The 16592-nt window shown below is 31.3% G+C and overlaps 1 protein-coding gene across 1 annotated transcript in view; it reads left to right on the forward strand.

Annotated features, from left to right (window-relative positions):
• Positions 1–16572, forward strand: part of LOC149160480 (uncharacterized) — a 65174-nt gene extending 48602 nt beyond the window's left edge. Inside the window, exon 5 of the mRNA XM_089434622.1 lies at positions 16335–16572. Within this exon, the coding sequence (XP_089290748.1) occupies positions 16335–16572 (238 nt within the window). The remainder of the gene's footprint in view (positions 1–16334) is intronic.
• Positions 16573–16592: the final 20 nt, after the last annotated feature.

A 16592-nucleotide genomic window follows, 5' to 3' on the forward strand; every position in this document is an offset into this window, starting at 1 on the left:
TATATATATATATATATATATATATATATATATATATATATATATATATATATATATTTTATATTATAATATAATGTTAAGGCTCTCCAACTTGATCTTAACACTAGACTTCTTAATTTCAAGACATCAATGACTTTATTAATTTTTCAAAATGTAAAATTAATATTGAAAAGTATGGAAGGTAGTGGTGCATTTACACCTACATTTATACAAACTTAATTCAAGTGTCTACATCATTTGTATACTAAACAAATGTCTTAACATGAACATATGCATTTATTTTAGAGGGAAAATAAATAATTATTATTAGAAAAATATAAAATTTTATTTTACTAATTTTCTATGAACTAAAGTTGTCTATTATTAAGGAGTTGTCTTTAGTGTGACTTTTTGGACTTCCGCGGAAACTTTTGAGGTGAATTTTGATTTGTGTTATTTAAACTGGTTTTTTGATTGTGTATATGGATTCATCACCCACACCTCTAAGGCACTTCCATTATGCAAGGATTACCCATCAAGTTTGTAATTTCAATCATTCCTACTGGATTTTAGAGAACCGGAAAAACCCATCAGAAAATCTTCCAAAAAGTTACACTAAAGACAACTCGTATAATTAAAACTCACCCAATTCTTATTATTTTCATATTTTTACACCATCCTCTAATAACTTAAGCATGTAATTCGGTCAACTAATTATTTTTTTATATTTTTTTTTTATGGATTTCCATTACAACTAGTGTCACAAGAGAGAAGCATTAGTTTGAAGTAACCTACATACTACAAAAGAATTGTGTAACTTGTAAGAGATGAGATAATGAAAAGTGGATATGATGTTCATGAAGAAATTTATATAATCCAAAAATTTTCATTTTCGGAATTTATCTAACCCAAAAATTGTTATTTTCATTAGTTTTCATTCTAATTAAATATTATTTCAGTATTATTTGCATTACTATTCTCACTTTAATTTTGTATCTTTATTTTCAATAAAAATGACTTTCTATATCTAATATTACACATAAAAACTTAATAGTAAAAAAACTCTAACCATTGAAAAGTCAAAAATTAATAATAGAAAAACTTTAACAATTCAAAGTTCAAAACTTAATAGTAAAAAAATCGAACCATTCAAAGGATAAGGAAATAATAACAAATAATATTATTAAATTTGTATGGATAAAATTTTTCAAATTTTATCCAAATTCAAGTGTATTATTTTGTTTTTATAATTTTTTAATTGGTCGATAGGTATATATATATGAATTTTAGATGGAAGGAGATTTGTTGATTTTTTGTTTTTTTAATTGAGGGCCTAGATTGATTCTCAAGGAAATATGCTCAATATATGCTTCTTCTTAATGTTTATTAATGGTTTTAATGTATTACAAAGTTTGTTAGGTTGGATTGACTTTAATAAATTTAAAAAATTATATTCGTGCCACCTAGCTCCCCACCCACCAATTTCCTAGGAATTTGAGATTATTCCAATTCTAATAAGTTCCTCCATGTTGATATTATTTCAATTATAATAAGTTCCTCATTATTATTTATAACATTCATTTATATATAAGAAAATTTTATTTAGAAAAATGGTCCATTACTTTTAATAAATTAAAAAAATTATATTTGTGCCACGTGGCTCCCCACCCACAAATTTCCTAGGGATTTGAGATTATTCCAATTCTAATAAGTTCCTCCATGTTGAGATTATTCTAATTCTAATAAGTTCCTCATTATTATTTATAACATTCATTTATATATAAGAAAATTTTATTTAGCAAAATGGTCAATTATGTTTAATAAATTTAAAAAATTAGATTCATGTCACGTGGCTCCCCACCCACCAATTTCCTAGGGATTTGATATTATTCCAATTCTAACAAGTTCCATTCATGTTGAGATTATTCCAATTCTAGCAAGTTCCATTCATGTTGAGATTATTCCAATTCTAATAAGTTCCTCATTATTATTTATAACATTCATTTATATATAAGAAAATTTTATTGAGCAAAATGGTCAATTACTTTTAATAAATTTAAAAGATTAGATTCATGCCAAATGACTCCCCACCCACCAATTTCCTAGGGATTTGAGATTATTCCAATTCTAATAAATTCCTCATGATTATTTATAACATTCATTTATATATAAGCCACTTTCCTAGGGATTTGAGATTATTCCAATTCTAATAAGTTCCATTCATGTTGAGATTATTCCAATTCTAATAAGTTCTTCTATGTTGAGATTATTCCAATTCTAATAAGTTCCTCATTATTATTTATAACATTAATTTATATATAAACAAATTTTATTTAGCAAAATGGTCCATTACTTTTAATAAATTTAAAAAATTAGATTCGTGCCACGTGGCTCCCCACTGACCAATTTCTTAGGGATTTGAGATTATTCCAATTCTAATAAGTTCCTCCATGTTGAGATTATTCCAATTCTAATAAGTTCCTCAATATTATTTATAACATTCATTTATATATAAGCAAATTTTATTTAGCAAAATGGTCCATTACTTTTAATAAATTTAAAAAAATAGATTTGTGCCACATGGCTCCCCACCCACCAATTTCCTAAGGATTTGAGATTATTCCAATTCTAATAAGTTCCTCCATGCTGAGATTATTCCAATGCTAATAAGTTCTTCATTATTATTTATAACATTCATTTATATATAAGAAATTTTTATTTAGCAAAATAGTCCATTACTTTTAATAAAAAAAATTAGATTCATGCCACGTGGCTCCCCACCCACCAATTTCCTAAATATTGGAGATTATTCCAATTCTAATAAGTTCCTCATTATTATTTATAACATTAATTTATATATAAGAAAATATATAATAAGCTATTTTCCTATGTCTTCACTATGGTGCAAATAAATTCCATCCATTCTGGCGTTAATATGTCCCTCAATGTGTTCGAAGATCATATTGTCTACTCCAATCTTCTGCTCACACTAGAAGAATGTGGGCTACAAGTTGTGAATGCTACGTCTTCTTCGATTAATAACAAAGTTTTCCATACCATATATAACAAGGTATTTTCCTATAATCGTGGCAAAAACTTACTTGTGTGTCTCCTTTACCAATATTTGAACATACATATATTTGTATGCTGCCAAAGGTGTCTGACAGTGGTGAATTTAACGTAGACAACCTCTATGAGAAGTTTGGGCATTTCATATTGGATCACGGGGTTGAGTTAGGGGACCTTGACTCTCGAGAGGAATATGTCGCCGCACAAATGAGGAGTACAAGGTTTCACTTGCTTATGCCACGAATCTCCACGAGATCAATTATGTGTCCGCTATAAATTTAGTATCTTAGTGTGGTTTAGATGTTAATGATTTGAAGGACTGTTCTATGGAAGATTGCTTTACTTTCCAAATACAAATGTATACAAGTAGCTCAACTATGAATTTGGTTTGTCCTAGGTTTTTAGTGTAGGATTAGTGTAGAATTAGGTAAGGAAGCATGAATGAATTTGTGCTCTAAAATTAATTAGCAATCATTTTTATTAGTTTTTCTTTAAAGATCAGTATTGATCTATTTTAATCACAAATCTAAGAAGTTTTTAGAGTGATATAATTTATTTTTGTGTAATTTAAAAAAAAAAAAAATTGAAAAAGAAATGTTTGCATCTCAAAGATAAAATTGACAAAAAAATATAGCACAAATATAAAATAATAAAATTACTTGAAATGCTTTAAAATGTTTTAACCATGAAAATTTACTTCTTTACATTGTAGATAATAGTTGACATTGAAATATTTTACATAATATGGCATTGAAATATTTTACTTATGAAGTACATTGTTTATATTAATAAGTTCCATGAGAAGTTCCTCCATGATTAATAAATTATGAAATTTAGAAACTATGGTTGATGTTTTGAATTTTTTTTTGTTTTTTTTGAAATGCCTTATTATATTGTAAATTGATTATAAGTAAAATAGATGAAGTAAAAATATAAAATTTGTTTTTTTTTATCATTTAATTATCAATTTTTGAAATATATCATACATTAAAAAATTGTAAGTTTATAGATTTAAAATTCCATCAATAATGTTTTACATGATATATTTTTTAAATTTAATATATTCAAATGAGATTATAGTAAATGAATTTATGAATTTACAAATGTTTATTTCATTTCATTTTATTTTGTATGAATTTATTTTTGAAAAAATCATTATCTATTATTCATTTGTTTTTTAGATCTTGCACCATTTATTATTATTATTATTATTATTATTATTATTATTTTATTTTATTTTTCAGTAAAAAAAGTCTATAAAATAATAATTTATAGGGTTTATTAAACTAAGATTTCTTATTCCTAGGGTATAATATTATTCATAGGGTTTATAATATTGATCTTTAGTTTTTATAAATCCATTGGGTTTATAAGCATGGTCGACCATGGTCCAATGTCACATTGCGATAAAGATTTTCTCAATATTAAAATAAACCAATGTCACATTGTGATAATCATTGTTTCAATATGAAAATCAACCATGGTCAACCATGTTCCAACGTGGCATTGTGATAAAGATTGTCTCAACCATGGTCAAACATGGTTAATCAGGCTCAACCATGCTCAACCATGGTCACATTGTGACAAAGACTGCTTCTTAGTCCAATGTCACATTGTGACAACCATGGTCAGCCATGGTCCAACATCGCATAGTGACACATATTGTCTCAATATGGACATCAACCATGGTCAACGATGGTCAACCATTTTCCAACGTCGCATTGCGACAAACATTGTCTCAAATATGAAAATCAATCGTGGTCAACCATATTCCAATGTCGTATTGTGACAATTATTTATCTTAGGGTTTATAATATTTATCTTAGGGTTTATGGGTTTATAATATTTATCCCTTGGGTTTATATTATCAATATGTTAGGTCTTTAATCCCTTGGGTTTTTAGTATTAATCTCTTGGGTTTATAATATCAATCCCTTTAGGGTTTATATACCTTGAATTTATAATATTAGTCCCTTGGGTCTATAATACCTTCGGGTTTTAGAGTTAATCCCTTGGGATTATTATTACCTTCGGTTTATAATATCAATCCCTTGGGTTTATTTGGTTCATATTCCTAGGGTATAATATTATTCATAGGGTTTATAATATTAATCCTATGGTTTAATGTAAATCGCTTGGGTTTACAATCATGGTCATCCATGGTCAATGATGGTCCAATGTCACAATGTGCCAAATATTGTCTCAATATGAAAATCAATCATGGTTAACTATGGTCAACCATTGTCCAATGTCACATTGTGACAAATATCATCTCAGTATGAAAATCAATGACAGTAAACCATGGTCAAGCATATTTATTTTAGGGTTTATATTATTTATCTTAGGGTTTATATTATTTATCTTAGGGTTTTTATACCTTGGGTTTAATATTATTCCTCTGACATTTACAACTATATCAAGAGTGAAATCAATAGATGGTTTGCAGATTTCACCGCCTTTTTCTTTTCAACGTTATGCAAAAATGCAAGACAATGTGAGAAGGGATTGGTTGAAAAGTGTGAATGGTCATGATCATTATCTTGTTGATTTGAATTGGAGAAAATTTTGTCATCGGTCTTGGTGCATTTTTGAAGAGGCTAATGTTTAATAACTATGTTCTTGTAGAGTGTTTAAAGTTGAATTTCCTTCATTATTATTTCTTAAATGATTATTATTGTAAGTGTTAGTATTATCTTTATTTATTTATTATTATTATTATTATTTTTAATTATTATTATTTAATACAATAGTAATAATATAATTATTATTATTATCATTCTTCTTGCATTCTTCCGCAGCTTCTTCCCGCATTCTTGTTCCCGCTCACAAAAGTCTAGCGGGTCCGCACTCGAGTCCTGGCTTCTTCCTTCGGCAAAGAGCATCGAGACCATCTCAGCGAGTGACCATCGAGACCTCTCCTACGATTTGTAGAGTTCTCCTATGTGGACTTTGGGTGTGTTGGCGTGCTCTCTTTTATAGCTTGTTCGCACCCTTCTCAGCCTGCATTTGATTTGTTTAAGATCGAACTTGGAGCCCTCACATCTTCCAGATCAGGTGCTTGCTAGGGTTCTGAATACGTGTTTTATCTACGCTGATACTTCAACCTTTGTTTGCAAGCACTCTTCAGATCCTTGGGATTCCTTCTGAGATTAATTCTGGACAGAGCGAATCTGGTCAAAATCTGAGCGGATTCTTCCTGAGGCGGGTTCTAAACAGAGCGAAGTTTAAGACTGAGGCTAATTATCTGTTTCAGTGATCAAACCCTTGCGCAGCTTTCCTGTAGTGTATAGAAACTAAATTGAAGTATGGTAGAGTAGTTCTGGGGTTAACGTCAGCTTCTCACTAATATTCTGCAGTTAAAGTGTGGACAGAGCCTCTCTGTGGTCACCGAACAGCGCATGAACAGAAGTACGACCATTTACTGAGCATAGACGGAGATTAGAAACAGGTTCGAATTTCCTAGAATAAATGCCGCAGATCTGGGACTGATTTTCGAAGAGTTCGATCATCTACAAATCACTAGCTGTCTTCTTGAAGAAGTGCAGATTGCATTCTGGAGCTTATTTCGACTCTCGGACAGCCCTGTAATAGAGTAAAATTTCAAATCTGTAGCTAGCCAGGCTTTTTCATTCTTCTGCAGGGGCATACATAAGCTTGGGAATCATCAACTGGCCCTAATCCAGATGGCTCCCAGCTTCGCAAAGATAGTTGCTGGCTCAGTTCCATCCGCCTCTGGGGGGCAAGCTTCGACCATATCGTTAGTGAAGCCCCAAATGGTTTTTGGCTGTGGTTGATAGTTCTCCACAGTTGGATCTTGTAGGTATGGAAGCCTGTCATTTCTGATGAAATTAATATCTACCCCTGTGCTATGGATTTCTTTATAGTAGATTTTGAAAACCCTGAAAGCAGACAATGTATTCTATATTCCAGCCCTTGGTTTTGGGAAAACTCAGGCCTATTCATGAAGCCATGGAACCCATCATTCGATCCCTCAACAACATTCATAACCTCAGCACCAGTTTGGGTGAGATTGCCAAACCTACCCTTGCATCTCTGGAATTTCTCCTTGCTAAAAGTCATTGGAAATGCAATTGGTAAATTTTACTGCAAGTGCCCATAAACAGAGGAATATGCCAGAACCACCTATGCATGCATCTGTGTGGAAATGCACTTCAACGCTGGATTCCCAGCTGAAATAAACCTAACAAGTAAAGGCTATGTGTGGAACCAGAAACTCGATTATGAAAGCATCCTCTTCAGATGTCGATCCTGCTTTGAGACAAGCCATCTAGCCAAAAATTGCCCAAAAGCCTCCCAAAAAAATTATGCTAGAAAGAATCACCACAGATCGACATGGTGGGAAGGAGCACAAAAAGAACATTACACTATCATCAAGGAAGAATACTCTCCAGAAAACTATGAATCGCAAGAAATCGGGCAAGAAAGAAACAACTCTCAAGACAAGCAGGGGGAAAGCCCCGCCCAACAGCAAAAAAGTGAACTCGACAACCTCTCAAGCATCAACAGTTATGAGGATTTGAATACCGCACAAAATAAATCTTCATTTAATAGCAAAGCAGATCTCCCAGACCAAACTTCTTCTCCAACCATCTTCAAAAGGACGAACACAACAGATCACGAGGCTAAGACACCAATGTCCCAAGAACCAGAAGAGATTAAGGAGATGCAAGATAAAGGAAGTAGGAAGACCGTAGAGAAAAAAAAGAAAGCTACAACACCAATCTCGCCAAGAAAGACGGGAAGCCAAACAATTAAGAGCTAAGAAAATTATAGATCCGATAGACCAATTTGGTCTCAGTGGATGTTAACCACCACCATCATCATCAATATAATAGTAATAATATAATATTAATTATTATTAATATGGTTCTTATATTTATATTAATATTACTGACAATAAATTTAATTCTTAAAATTATTAATAATTGATATATGTGTTTGGTATGGACAATCAACATTTATCAACCACATTAATTAATGTGGTTGTGCTAGTAATTATTCATTAATAAACTAATTTAACGCAAAATAATGTAATATTAAAGCTTTATATTTTATTTTTAATGTTTTTTTGAAAATGTGATATATTTATATTCGTTGTATTTTTTATATGTTTTTTTTGCAAATTAATAAATTTGGTTGTGTAGTTTTTTAATTATTATTATTCAAAATTTGTTTGGTTGCTATTTAAACTTTCAAGAATGTGTTTGTTTTTTTTGTTGGTATTTAGAGGAATAGGCCACTGGGCTAGTCTCATACTCAGGAGGTCGATTCCAATTACTACCACTATAATATCTAGGTGCTTACATACAACTACTACCACTATAACCTCTAGGTGTCTATGTATGCGCCTTCAGTAGGCACATGTAAAGTTGGGGATTTGAACCTAGAACCTCTTCACACATAACACTCATTTTCATGGGCATCTCAAATTGAATTGTATGACACAAAATATTTTTCATGAATATTTTACTGAAGTATATTAATTTTGATACAATTTAAAATAATTCATTTCATTTTTATTTATTTTTATAATGATAGAATGAAAATTATCCAATCCATTAATTTTAGTTATTTTATAATTTAAAATGAACTACTTCCCTTAAGTTCATTTTTTAAAAATATATCAACTCAAATAAATATGTTTAAATATAATTGATCAAATATTTAAATAAATATATTTTCTTATATTTTTTAATTATTATTATGTAATATTAAAGTCACGACCAAGCCAGACACCAAATTGGTGTATAAGACCCCTTATTAATATTTCCTAAATTATAATATAATATTATTGATTTTATAATTCAAATTAAATTATTTATGTTAAATTAATTTGGTGAATATAAACTCAAATAAATATATTTAATTCAAATTTATCAAATATTTATATAATCAATCTTTAATTTTTTAATTTTTAATTTTATTTACTTTTAATAAATATGTTGTAAATTAAAAGTTAAAATGAATTTAAGTTGATTTAAAAAGATGCGAATTATATTCATAATTATAAAAAATAGTGTTATTATTATTTTTATGTTTTAATACATTTGTATTTAGTACGCTTTTATTTTAATATTACTAATTGAAGGGAGATAAGGTATTATAAGGAGGTGATCAACTCCAATCTTGAAAATCAGAATTATTTTTCTGCCTTGACTAGTACGAAGAAGAAAATGAACATTGCCAAGATAATAATTAATTCCCATGAGCTTCAAAGTGAAATCCGACATTGGTCTATTCCCAAAACATTTTGGGATGGAGAAGTTTCTCACCTTTATAATACAATTTTCATTTTTTAAAATTAATAAAATATAATAAGTTTTTATATTTTATTAAAAAATTATCATTAAATTTTACATTTAATTAAAATATAAAAACACATGATATTATTTTATAATTATTTTTTTAATGTTCGCCTAGGGTAGCTCATGAAGTCTCACCGAACCAAAGATCTTGGTTTCGAATCTTGTGCTACCCTCCCCCATAGCAGGGTGAATAATGGACATGTAAAACTGGAAAATCGGAGAGTCCTACAAAGCTTACAATATATATATATATATATATATATATATATATATATATATATATATATATATATATATGAATATACAAAATCAAAGTATTTATTTTAATTGAAATTAATAAAATGAATATAATTTGTAAAAAATATAAAATAGATAAATTAAATTAAAAAATATTTTTTTAAAATTTTTATGCACATTAAAATTAAAATAAAGTATTACATACTACAATAATGAAACAGATTAACGAACTAAGACTCAGAGGCATCTGGTATGAGTGAAAGCCTGTATCATTAGACCACACTAATTGTAACCTAGTTTCCTTGAATACTAGTGATGAGTCGACTTACATTCTTGGATATCAACTAGTGATGGTAACAATGATGAGTCAACCTGCATTCTTGGATAGCAACGGGTGATGGTTGTCCCCACTGATGGTTTGGTAACTGAGTTATGATACTTTCCCATTATTGAAAATATATATATATATATATATATATTATTTTTTTAATTAATAAAAACTTAATTTATTAATAAAATTATTGACCAAAGTATTTCCATGGCTAGTTGAATGGTGGATTAGACAAAGGCAAAGTAGTTTGGGTTATGTAAGCCAATCCCGTCCCAACTTTTAACACTTTAAATATATTGTTCTAAACTAGACATTGACTTTTGCTAATAAATTGAACACTAGTAATCAAAGGGCAATAACTTGAGTGGATGCTAGTGGGTTTAATCCCCGCTCCACCATAGACATGCTAGTTTGTATGGATGTTGACAAAAAAAACGTCTAATGAGCAGGAATTAAAATTGAGGTGAATCCTTCAATATCTTGAAATCATGAAAAAATTTAGGGGATAATGTTTGCCCAGTGGGCTAATTTTCCTTTATTTTTCCACAAAAAAGATTCGTCAATTTCCAATTTTTATAAAAGACGATTTGCCAAAATTTTAGAATATAAAATTATTCTACCTTAAAAAATGCCAACATTATATAGAGACTATATATAAAATCATTATAAATTTGAATAATTTTACAAATATATCAATAAACATTTTATAGTTTGCATATTAGGGATTAGTGAGATTCACCAATGTTTTTAAACTTCAAGGAAATTTTTCATCCTTAAAATTTTCCTTGCTTGAAATTGAGGTGAATAGTGGCACCAACTGTCATTTGATCTTGGGTTTTATCGAGATTAGTCCTTAAAAGTTATCGATACACCACTACTAATTTTTTTTAATTAAGCATTAGTGAGAGTTATTGTATTCAATCACTTACTTTCTCGAAGGGCTCCAAGTCATCATAATTGTTTGATTTAATTTCGAAAGTGAAAGAATCCTTAATAACATAAGTATTTAGTTTATGAAGTATGTTTCTTCAAAATTCAAAAGGGAAAAGCTACATACAAGTCATTGTTTTAGAAAAAATAATTGAACACTAGTCAAAGTTATTGTATTTATTCATCTACTTTCTCATAGGACTCCAAGTCATCATAATTGTTCAAACATGAAAGAAACCTTGATAACAAATATTTACTTTATGAATAACTTAGAGATTTAACTCCTACTTGTCTTGTGCATATTAATTGATGTTCCTCATCATTAAATGTATTTGTTAATTAGTTTTGTATAAGATATGTAGTCCAACTAAAATAGTTCCTAGATTAGTGTTTGGTTGAGGGATTTGCTCAACTAAGTGATTGTGTGGTTAAGATAGAATTTCTATCTTCAACCAATGATTGATGTATTTTTATGTGTGATTAATCTAATGTAAAAGTAAGTTTTGGTGTGCAATCTATCCGAGCCACTGGGTTTGGGTTAATTCCTTAAAGGAAAGCCCACATATATGTGAGAAAAATGTGAGAGTTATTTGTTGTGCAATTAAACTGAAGTAGATAAGTTAGTGTTTTGTGTGGTAGTGGCCAAGTATGCTTTTCCATTGCTGAAGAGTGCGTGAAAGGAGGAGCACTGAAAGGTTGTTTATTCACTACACCATATTTTTCCCTTAATGCTTCTGCTTCTGTAATGCTTCCATGACCTAGTGTTGTTTTGGGAACAACCATGAGGCCAGATTAGAAGGCTACGAGCGGCCCTGTAAGCATCAAGAACGAATACATCGATCCTGAACAAATTCGTTCATGGAAGTTGTTATGCGAGTCGAGAGAAATCGTTGTCAATTCAATGACATGGAGAAATCACAGCAAAAGAAAGAGGGTGTAGCGTGGAGGACTCAACGTTGTTGAGAATCTAGCAATTTATAACTGCAAAGGTTGAGTAAATTTATGTTCGGCATGTGTGTGGAGGAAATCCTTAGAGCTATGTTGGTATGAGCAAATCTTGTCTCCTAATTAGCTTACAGACATAGATCAAACCATTTACATGATTAAGTATGCTACTATTAATCTTTCTTAGCATCGATCCCATCATCTAAAAATTTGCAACACAAGTTTAATGGAAGATCCCAGTAGCTTTCTATCAATATGTTTGTATTATGTATTGTTTCATGAAGTTGTATTTTCCATCTGTGGGCACGAAGGCTCATGCGATCAGGCGTTCCGAAGATCATAGGTTGCGACAGAAATTGGGAGTTGAAGATCTAGTGGCCACCACAGGTTTTGCGTGATGTAACATGTCAAGGATGATATAGGATCACAATCGTTTGGCGGTAATACTGAATACATAAAACAAAGTGCAACTGTGGAAATTTAACAGGGAGAAGTTGGATTCTACGATGGTTACGTTGCCTGGAGAATTTATAGTAGAGTCATGCGTGGTAAAGTGCGTTGACTTGTGCAAAGAAAGAAAATTTGAGACTCTTCGCCATGGAGCACACTACCTCCACCCTGAACTACTGTTAATTTTGAGCCTGACAATGTCGATCCTCTTTACAATTCATATGTAGAGAACTACGAGAACATGGGACTGTGTTTGAAGAATTTATGAGAATGGCAAGCATTGTAGTGTTTTTAAAGTATAAGATTTTGGTGGTGAAGTAATTAAATTATTTTTATGCTAAAATTCTTAGTATTATAATAATACTAATATGTTTGTTTGTAAAATTGACAAGGATGAAATTTTCAAAATTAGATGAAGAGTTGATTTTTGTAAAACCGACTCTACAGATATTCCATATTTAGATGGATTCCCTCATAGCGGGCGAGTACAGCAATTGGTATCTATGTATCTTGGTGGGGAGCTCGTCCATAGAATGACTAGTAGTTCAATTATTGCAAACAGGTGATTAATTGTGTTTGAAGGAACTATTTTAAGAGATTGAGTAGTGTAAAACTCAATATGGATGGTTGTGCAGATAGTTTGGTAGTTTTGGATGTAGGGAAAGATCACTCATTTGTTGAAGATGTGGAAGTGGTATTCTTGTGAGGTTATGCGACAACTTGGCATATTGTTCAATGATTGACTTCGGGAGACCCGTGATTCGAGAGTGGAACTCGGGAATCCAGTTTGCCAACTACACCTTTATGAGGGTTATGAGACAACTTGATGGAGTTCGCTCCATGTGATTTTGAAGATGTTTAAATAAGCCAATGAAGACTTTGTAGAAATGAAGATCAAAGACAAGTACTTATTAAGGGAGAGACTTGGAGATTTAACTCCTACTTGTTTTGTGCATATTAATTGATGTCCCTCATCATTAAATGTATTTGTTAATTAGTTGGATATAAGATATTTAGTCCAACTAAAATAATTTCAAGATTAGTGTTTGGTTGAGAGATTTGCTCAAGTAAATAATTATGTGGTTAAGATAGAATTCTTATCTTAACCAATTATTCATGTAAATTATATGTATGATTAATCTAATGTAAATGTAAGTTTTGGTGTGCAATCTATTTTACAAATGAATATATCATTTTTTGAAATTTAAAAGAAAAAAGCTCCATAGTTTAATTTACTCTTTGTGACTAACCAATTGACCCATATAAATTTGCAAATAAGAGAGATTATTTGCAAATCTAAGCTTGAACTTGAACCTATCCAACTCTCCAATCTTCCCAATTCAAACATTGACATACTTCTAGCCAATCTTTCAAATTCAACCATTGATATGGGGTTGTCTAACAATACCACCATTTTTCCTAGAAAATGAATTTCTAGCCAAAATCCCACGAATTTTTTGTCAAAAATTCTCACCGTGGGAGCATTTAAATCCTTTTTTCTTTTTAATGGAAAAAATGAATTTAACACTATCAAAAACTCTAGGGGCACCCAAAATCCTAAATTTAACAAAAATCTTAAAAGTTAAGATTTTCTATTATTTTCCAGACAAAATTATGAATAATTTAGACTATACACATTGATATACCATTCTTAAAAGACCAAAAATAACTCACAATTAACCATTAACAATAATTACAAGAAAATAAAAAACTTTAAAAACAAAACAAAAAAACACAATTTATTATTGAAAAGAAAAATCATTTGAGTACCAACCAAATTAAAACAAAATAAAAGCAATTTATTATTTAACAAAATAATACCATTTGAGTTTACATTTACTAACCAGCGGAGCGATGACCTTGTTAAATTGCCTATGCCATAAAAACATCCCATCATTTCGTGAGCTAGTAGTTACAAGCTATATAAAGTTAGAAGAAACAAACTGGGGAAAGGGCACTGGATATTTACGGAGGGAAGGCGCCATGTAAAGTATTCACAATTTAAATTTCAAATGGGCGGGATTGCGTCTTGGCTGGGACTGCGTCTTTGATGGTGAATTCACGGCGGAATGCTCCATGGATGACCATGTGATGGCCATTGTAAAACCATGGTAATAAGATGCTATGTTGATGGTCATTCGGCAAAACCGTGGCCGCTGTATGCTCATGTATGCGCCATACAGTTTGCAAAGTCTTTTTAAATAAATAATTTTGGTAATTGACGTCGATGTCCGTCCCGGAGACAGAGACGTGGGCCCGAGCAGCCATCTAAGCAGGTTCTGATAATTAGCAATCGGGATAAGGGTTGCCGTTAAACACTTATCCGAATGACTTGGAATACTGTTATATATAACCTACAATACACTCAACGAAAAAGAGACGTACATGGAAACATTACAAATCAATTGTTTTCACTTGCCCTAAGTTCCTCTCCACAATAAATGCATGGATGTTGACAATACGTTGATGCTGATCTTAGTACATGGGTTCCGTCATCTAATACTGCACTCCGCGTTTATCTCTGAGGTCTCCGTCCAATTCATGACGACGCGACGACTATTCTTTCATGATTCATCGATTAATTTTCTTCTTTGCGTTTCTGCCGTCTGGTCTTTACCTAATAACGTTGACTGCCCTCTATTCTGACATAATAATACTGTTGATAGCCACCGATTTCTACCTAATAATTGGACAATCAGATAGATCATAACCACAGTATCCCCTGGTTTGACGAGTATTTCACCTTTTTACTCGTTATTTACTTACTGGCATTTTTAAAATTTCCACATCTATATATCCATTTTATTTTTACCTCATAATTGGACAATCAGATAGATCATAACCACCGGATCCGACAGATAGTTCTGAAATATGAAATAGGTTTTGGTCTTAACAAATAACGTTGACTGCCCTCTGTTCTGACATAATTATACTGTTGACAACCATCGATTTTTACTTAATAATTGGACAACCAAATAGATTGGGAGTAGTCTAGTTAGGTGGGGGACAATCAAATAGATGGGGAGTAGTGTAGCTACTGGAGGAATTGTCTAGATTGTCAAATGTAGTTGGAATTTGGGCAATTTAAAAAAAACATATTGTAGAGACTATGTTTGAATCATATTTTTGACGTTGGAAATGAATTCAATATCATCAAAAAAAATTTGGGTATCTAAAATCTTAAAGTTTAAAAACTGAAAGTTTGATTTACAAAAATCTCTTCTAAATTTTCTCCATGGTAAATTTTTTTCGTATTTATTTATTTATTTATTTTTTTAAAAACATTCTCATTAAACTACTGCGATGGGGAGGTTGTAACCACCGGATCCGACAGAGAGTTGTGTGAAAAATAAAGTAAGTTTTGGTCTTACCTAATAACGTTGACTTCCCTCTGTTCTGTTGACAGCCATCGAATTTTACCGGATAATTGGACAATCAGATAGATCATAAGCATCGGATCCCACCGTATCCCACAGAGAGTTGTGAAATATGAAATAGGTTTAATGATTGAGTTGGCCAAAACTCAAATTTTTAGGTTGGAAGTTAGTTATAGGATAAAAGTATTTTTCAATAATGTAAATATTTATAAATAGTAACTTAATAAATTTTTGTTTTTCTTCTATTAATTAGGTTGATAGGCTTCCTATGGATCAACTTCTTTGTCAACACTTTTACCTTGCTCCGTTCGATCAGCTAAGACACTTTCAACTGTTGATTTGAAGTTTTGACTGCTTTTTCCAAATATCGGCTGAGTTGCCTTCTTTTCACCTGCGAGTTCTGTTGGGCATTGAACCTGGTCACTATCATCTCCTTAACTGGTCATCGTCTTTATTTTCTTCGCCACTCTCATATATGATGAACAATCCTCCGATTCAGACTGGAAAAAATTTGGGGGCGCTCTTCTGAATGCCCTTGTATTTGTAGCTGTTGTCACAGTGGTCACGTTCCTGTTGGTATGCCTTTTCTATTACAGATGCATGAAGTTTCTTTGTTTTTACATGGGTTTTGCAGCAATCATTGTGTTGGGAAATTTGGGGGCGCTCTTCTGAATGCCCTTGTATTTGTAGCTGTTGTCACAGTGGTCGTGTTCCTGTTGGTATGCCTTTTCTATTACAGATGCACGAAGTTTCTTCGTTTTATATGGGTTTTGCAGCATTCGTTGTGTTGGGTTATATGGGTGGGGGTGTGGCCGTGCTTCTGGTGCAAGTCCTCTCTATACCCATTGACTGCTTTACTTTTGGGGTTGTGCTTTTTAATTTCGCTGTTGTGGGGGTGTTTTCTGTTTCCTGTGCAAAGTGCCCATAATTTTCACCCAGGGTTACTTG

This window comes from Pinus tabuliformis, chromosome 5_2 (genome assembly GCF_031772625.1).
Source record: "Pinus tabuliformis cultivar Carrire ecotype Pingquan chromosome 5_2, CPIR1, whole genome shotgun sequence".
NCBI classification, from domain to species: Eukaryota; Viridiplantae; Streptophyta; class Pinopsida; order Pinales; family Pinaceae; genus Pinus; species Pinus tabuliformis.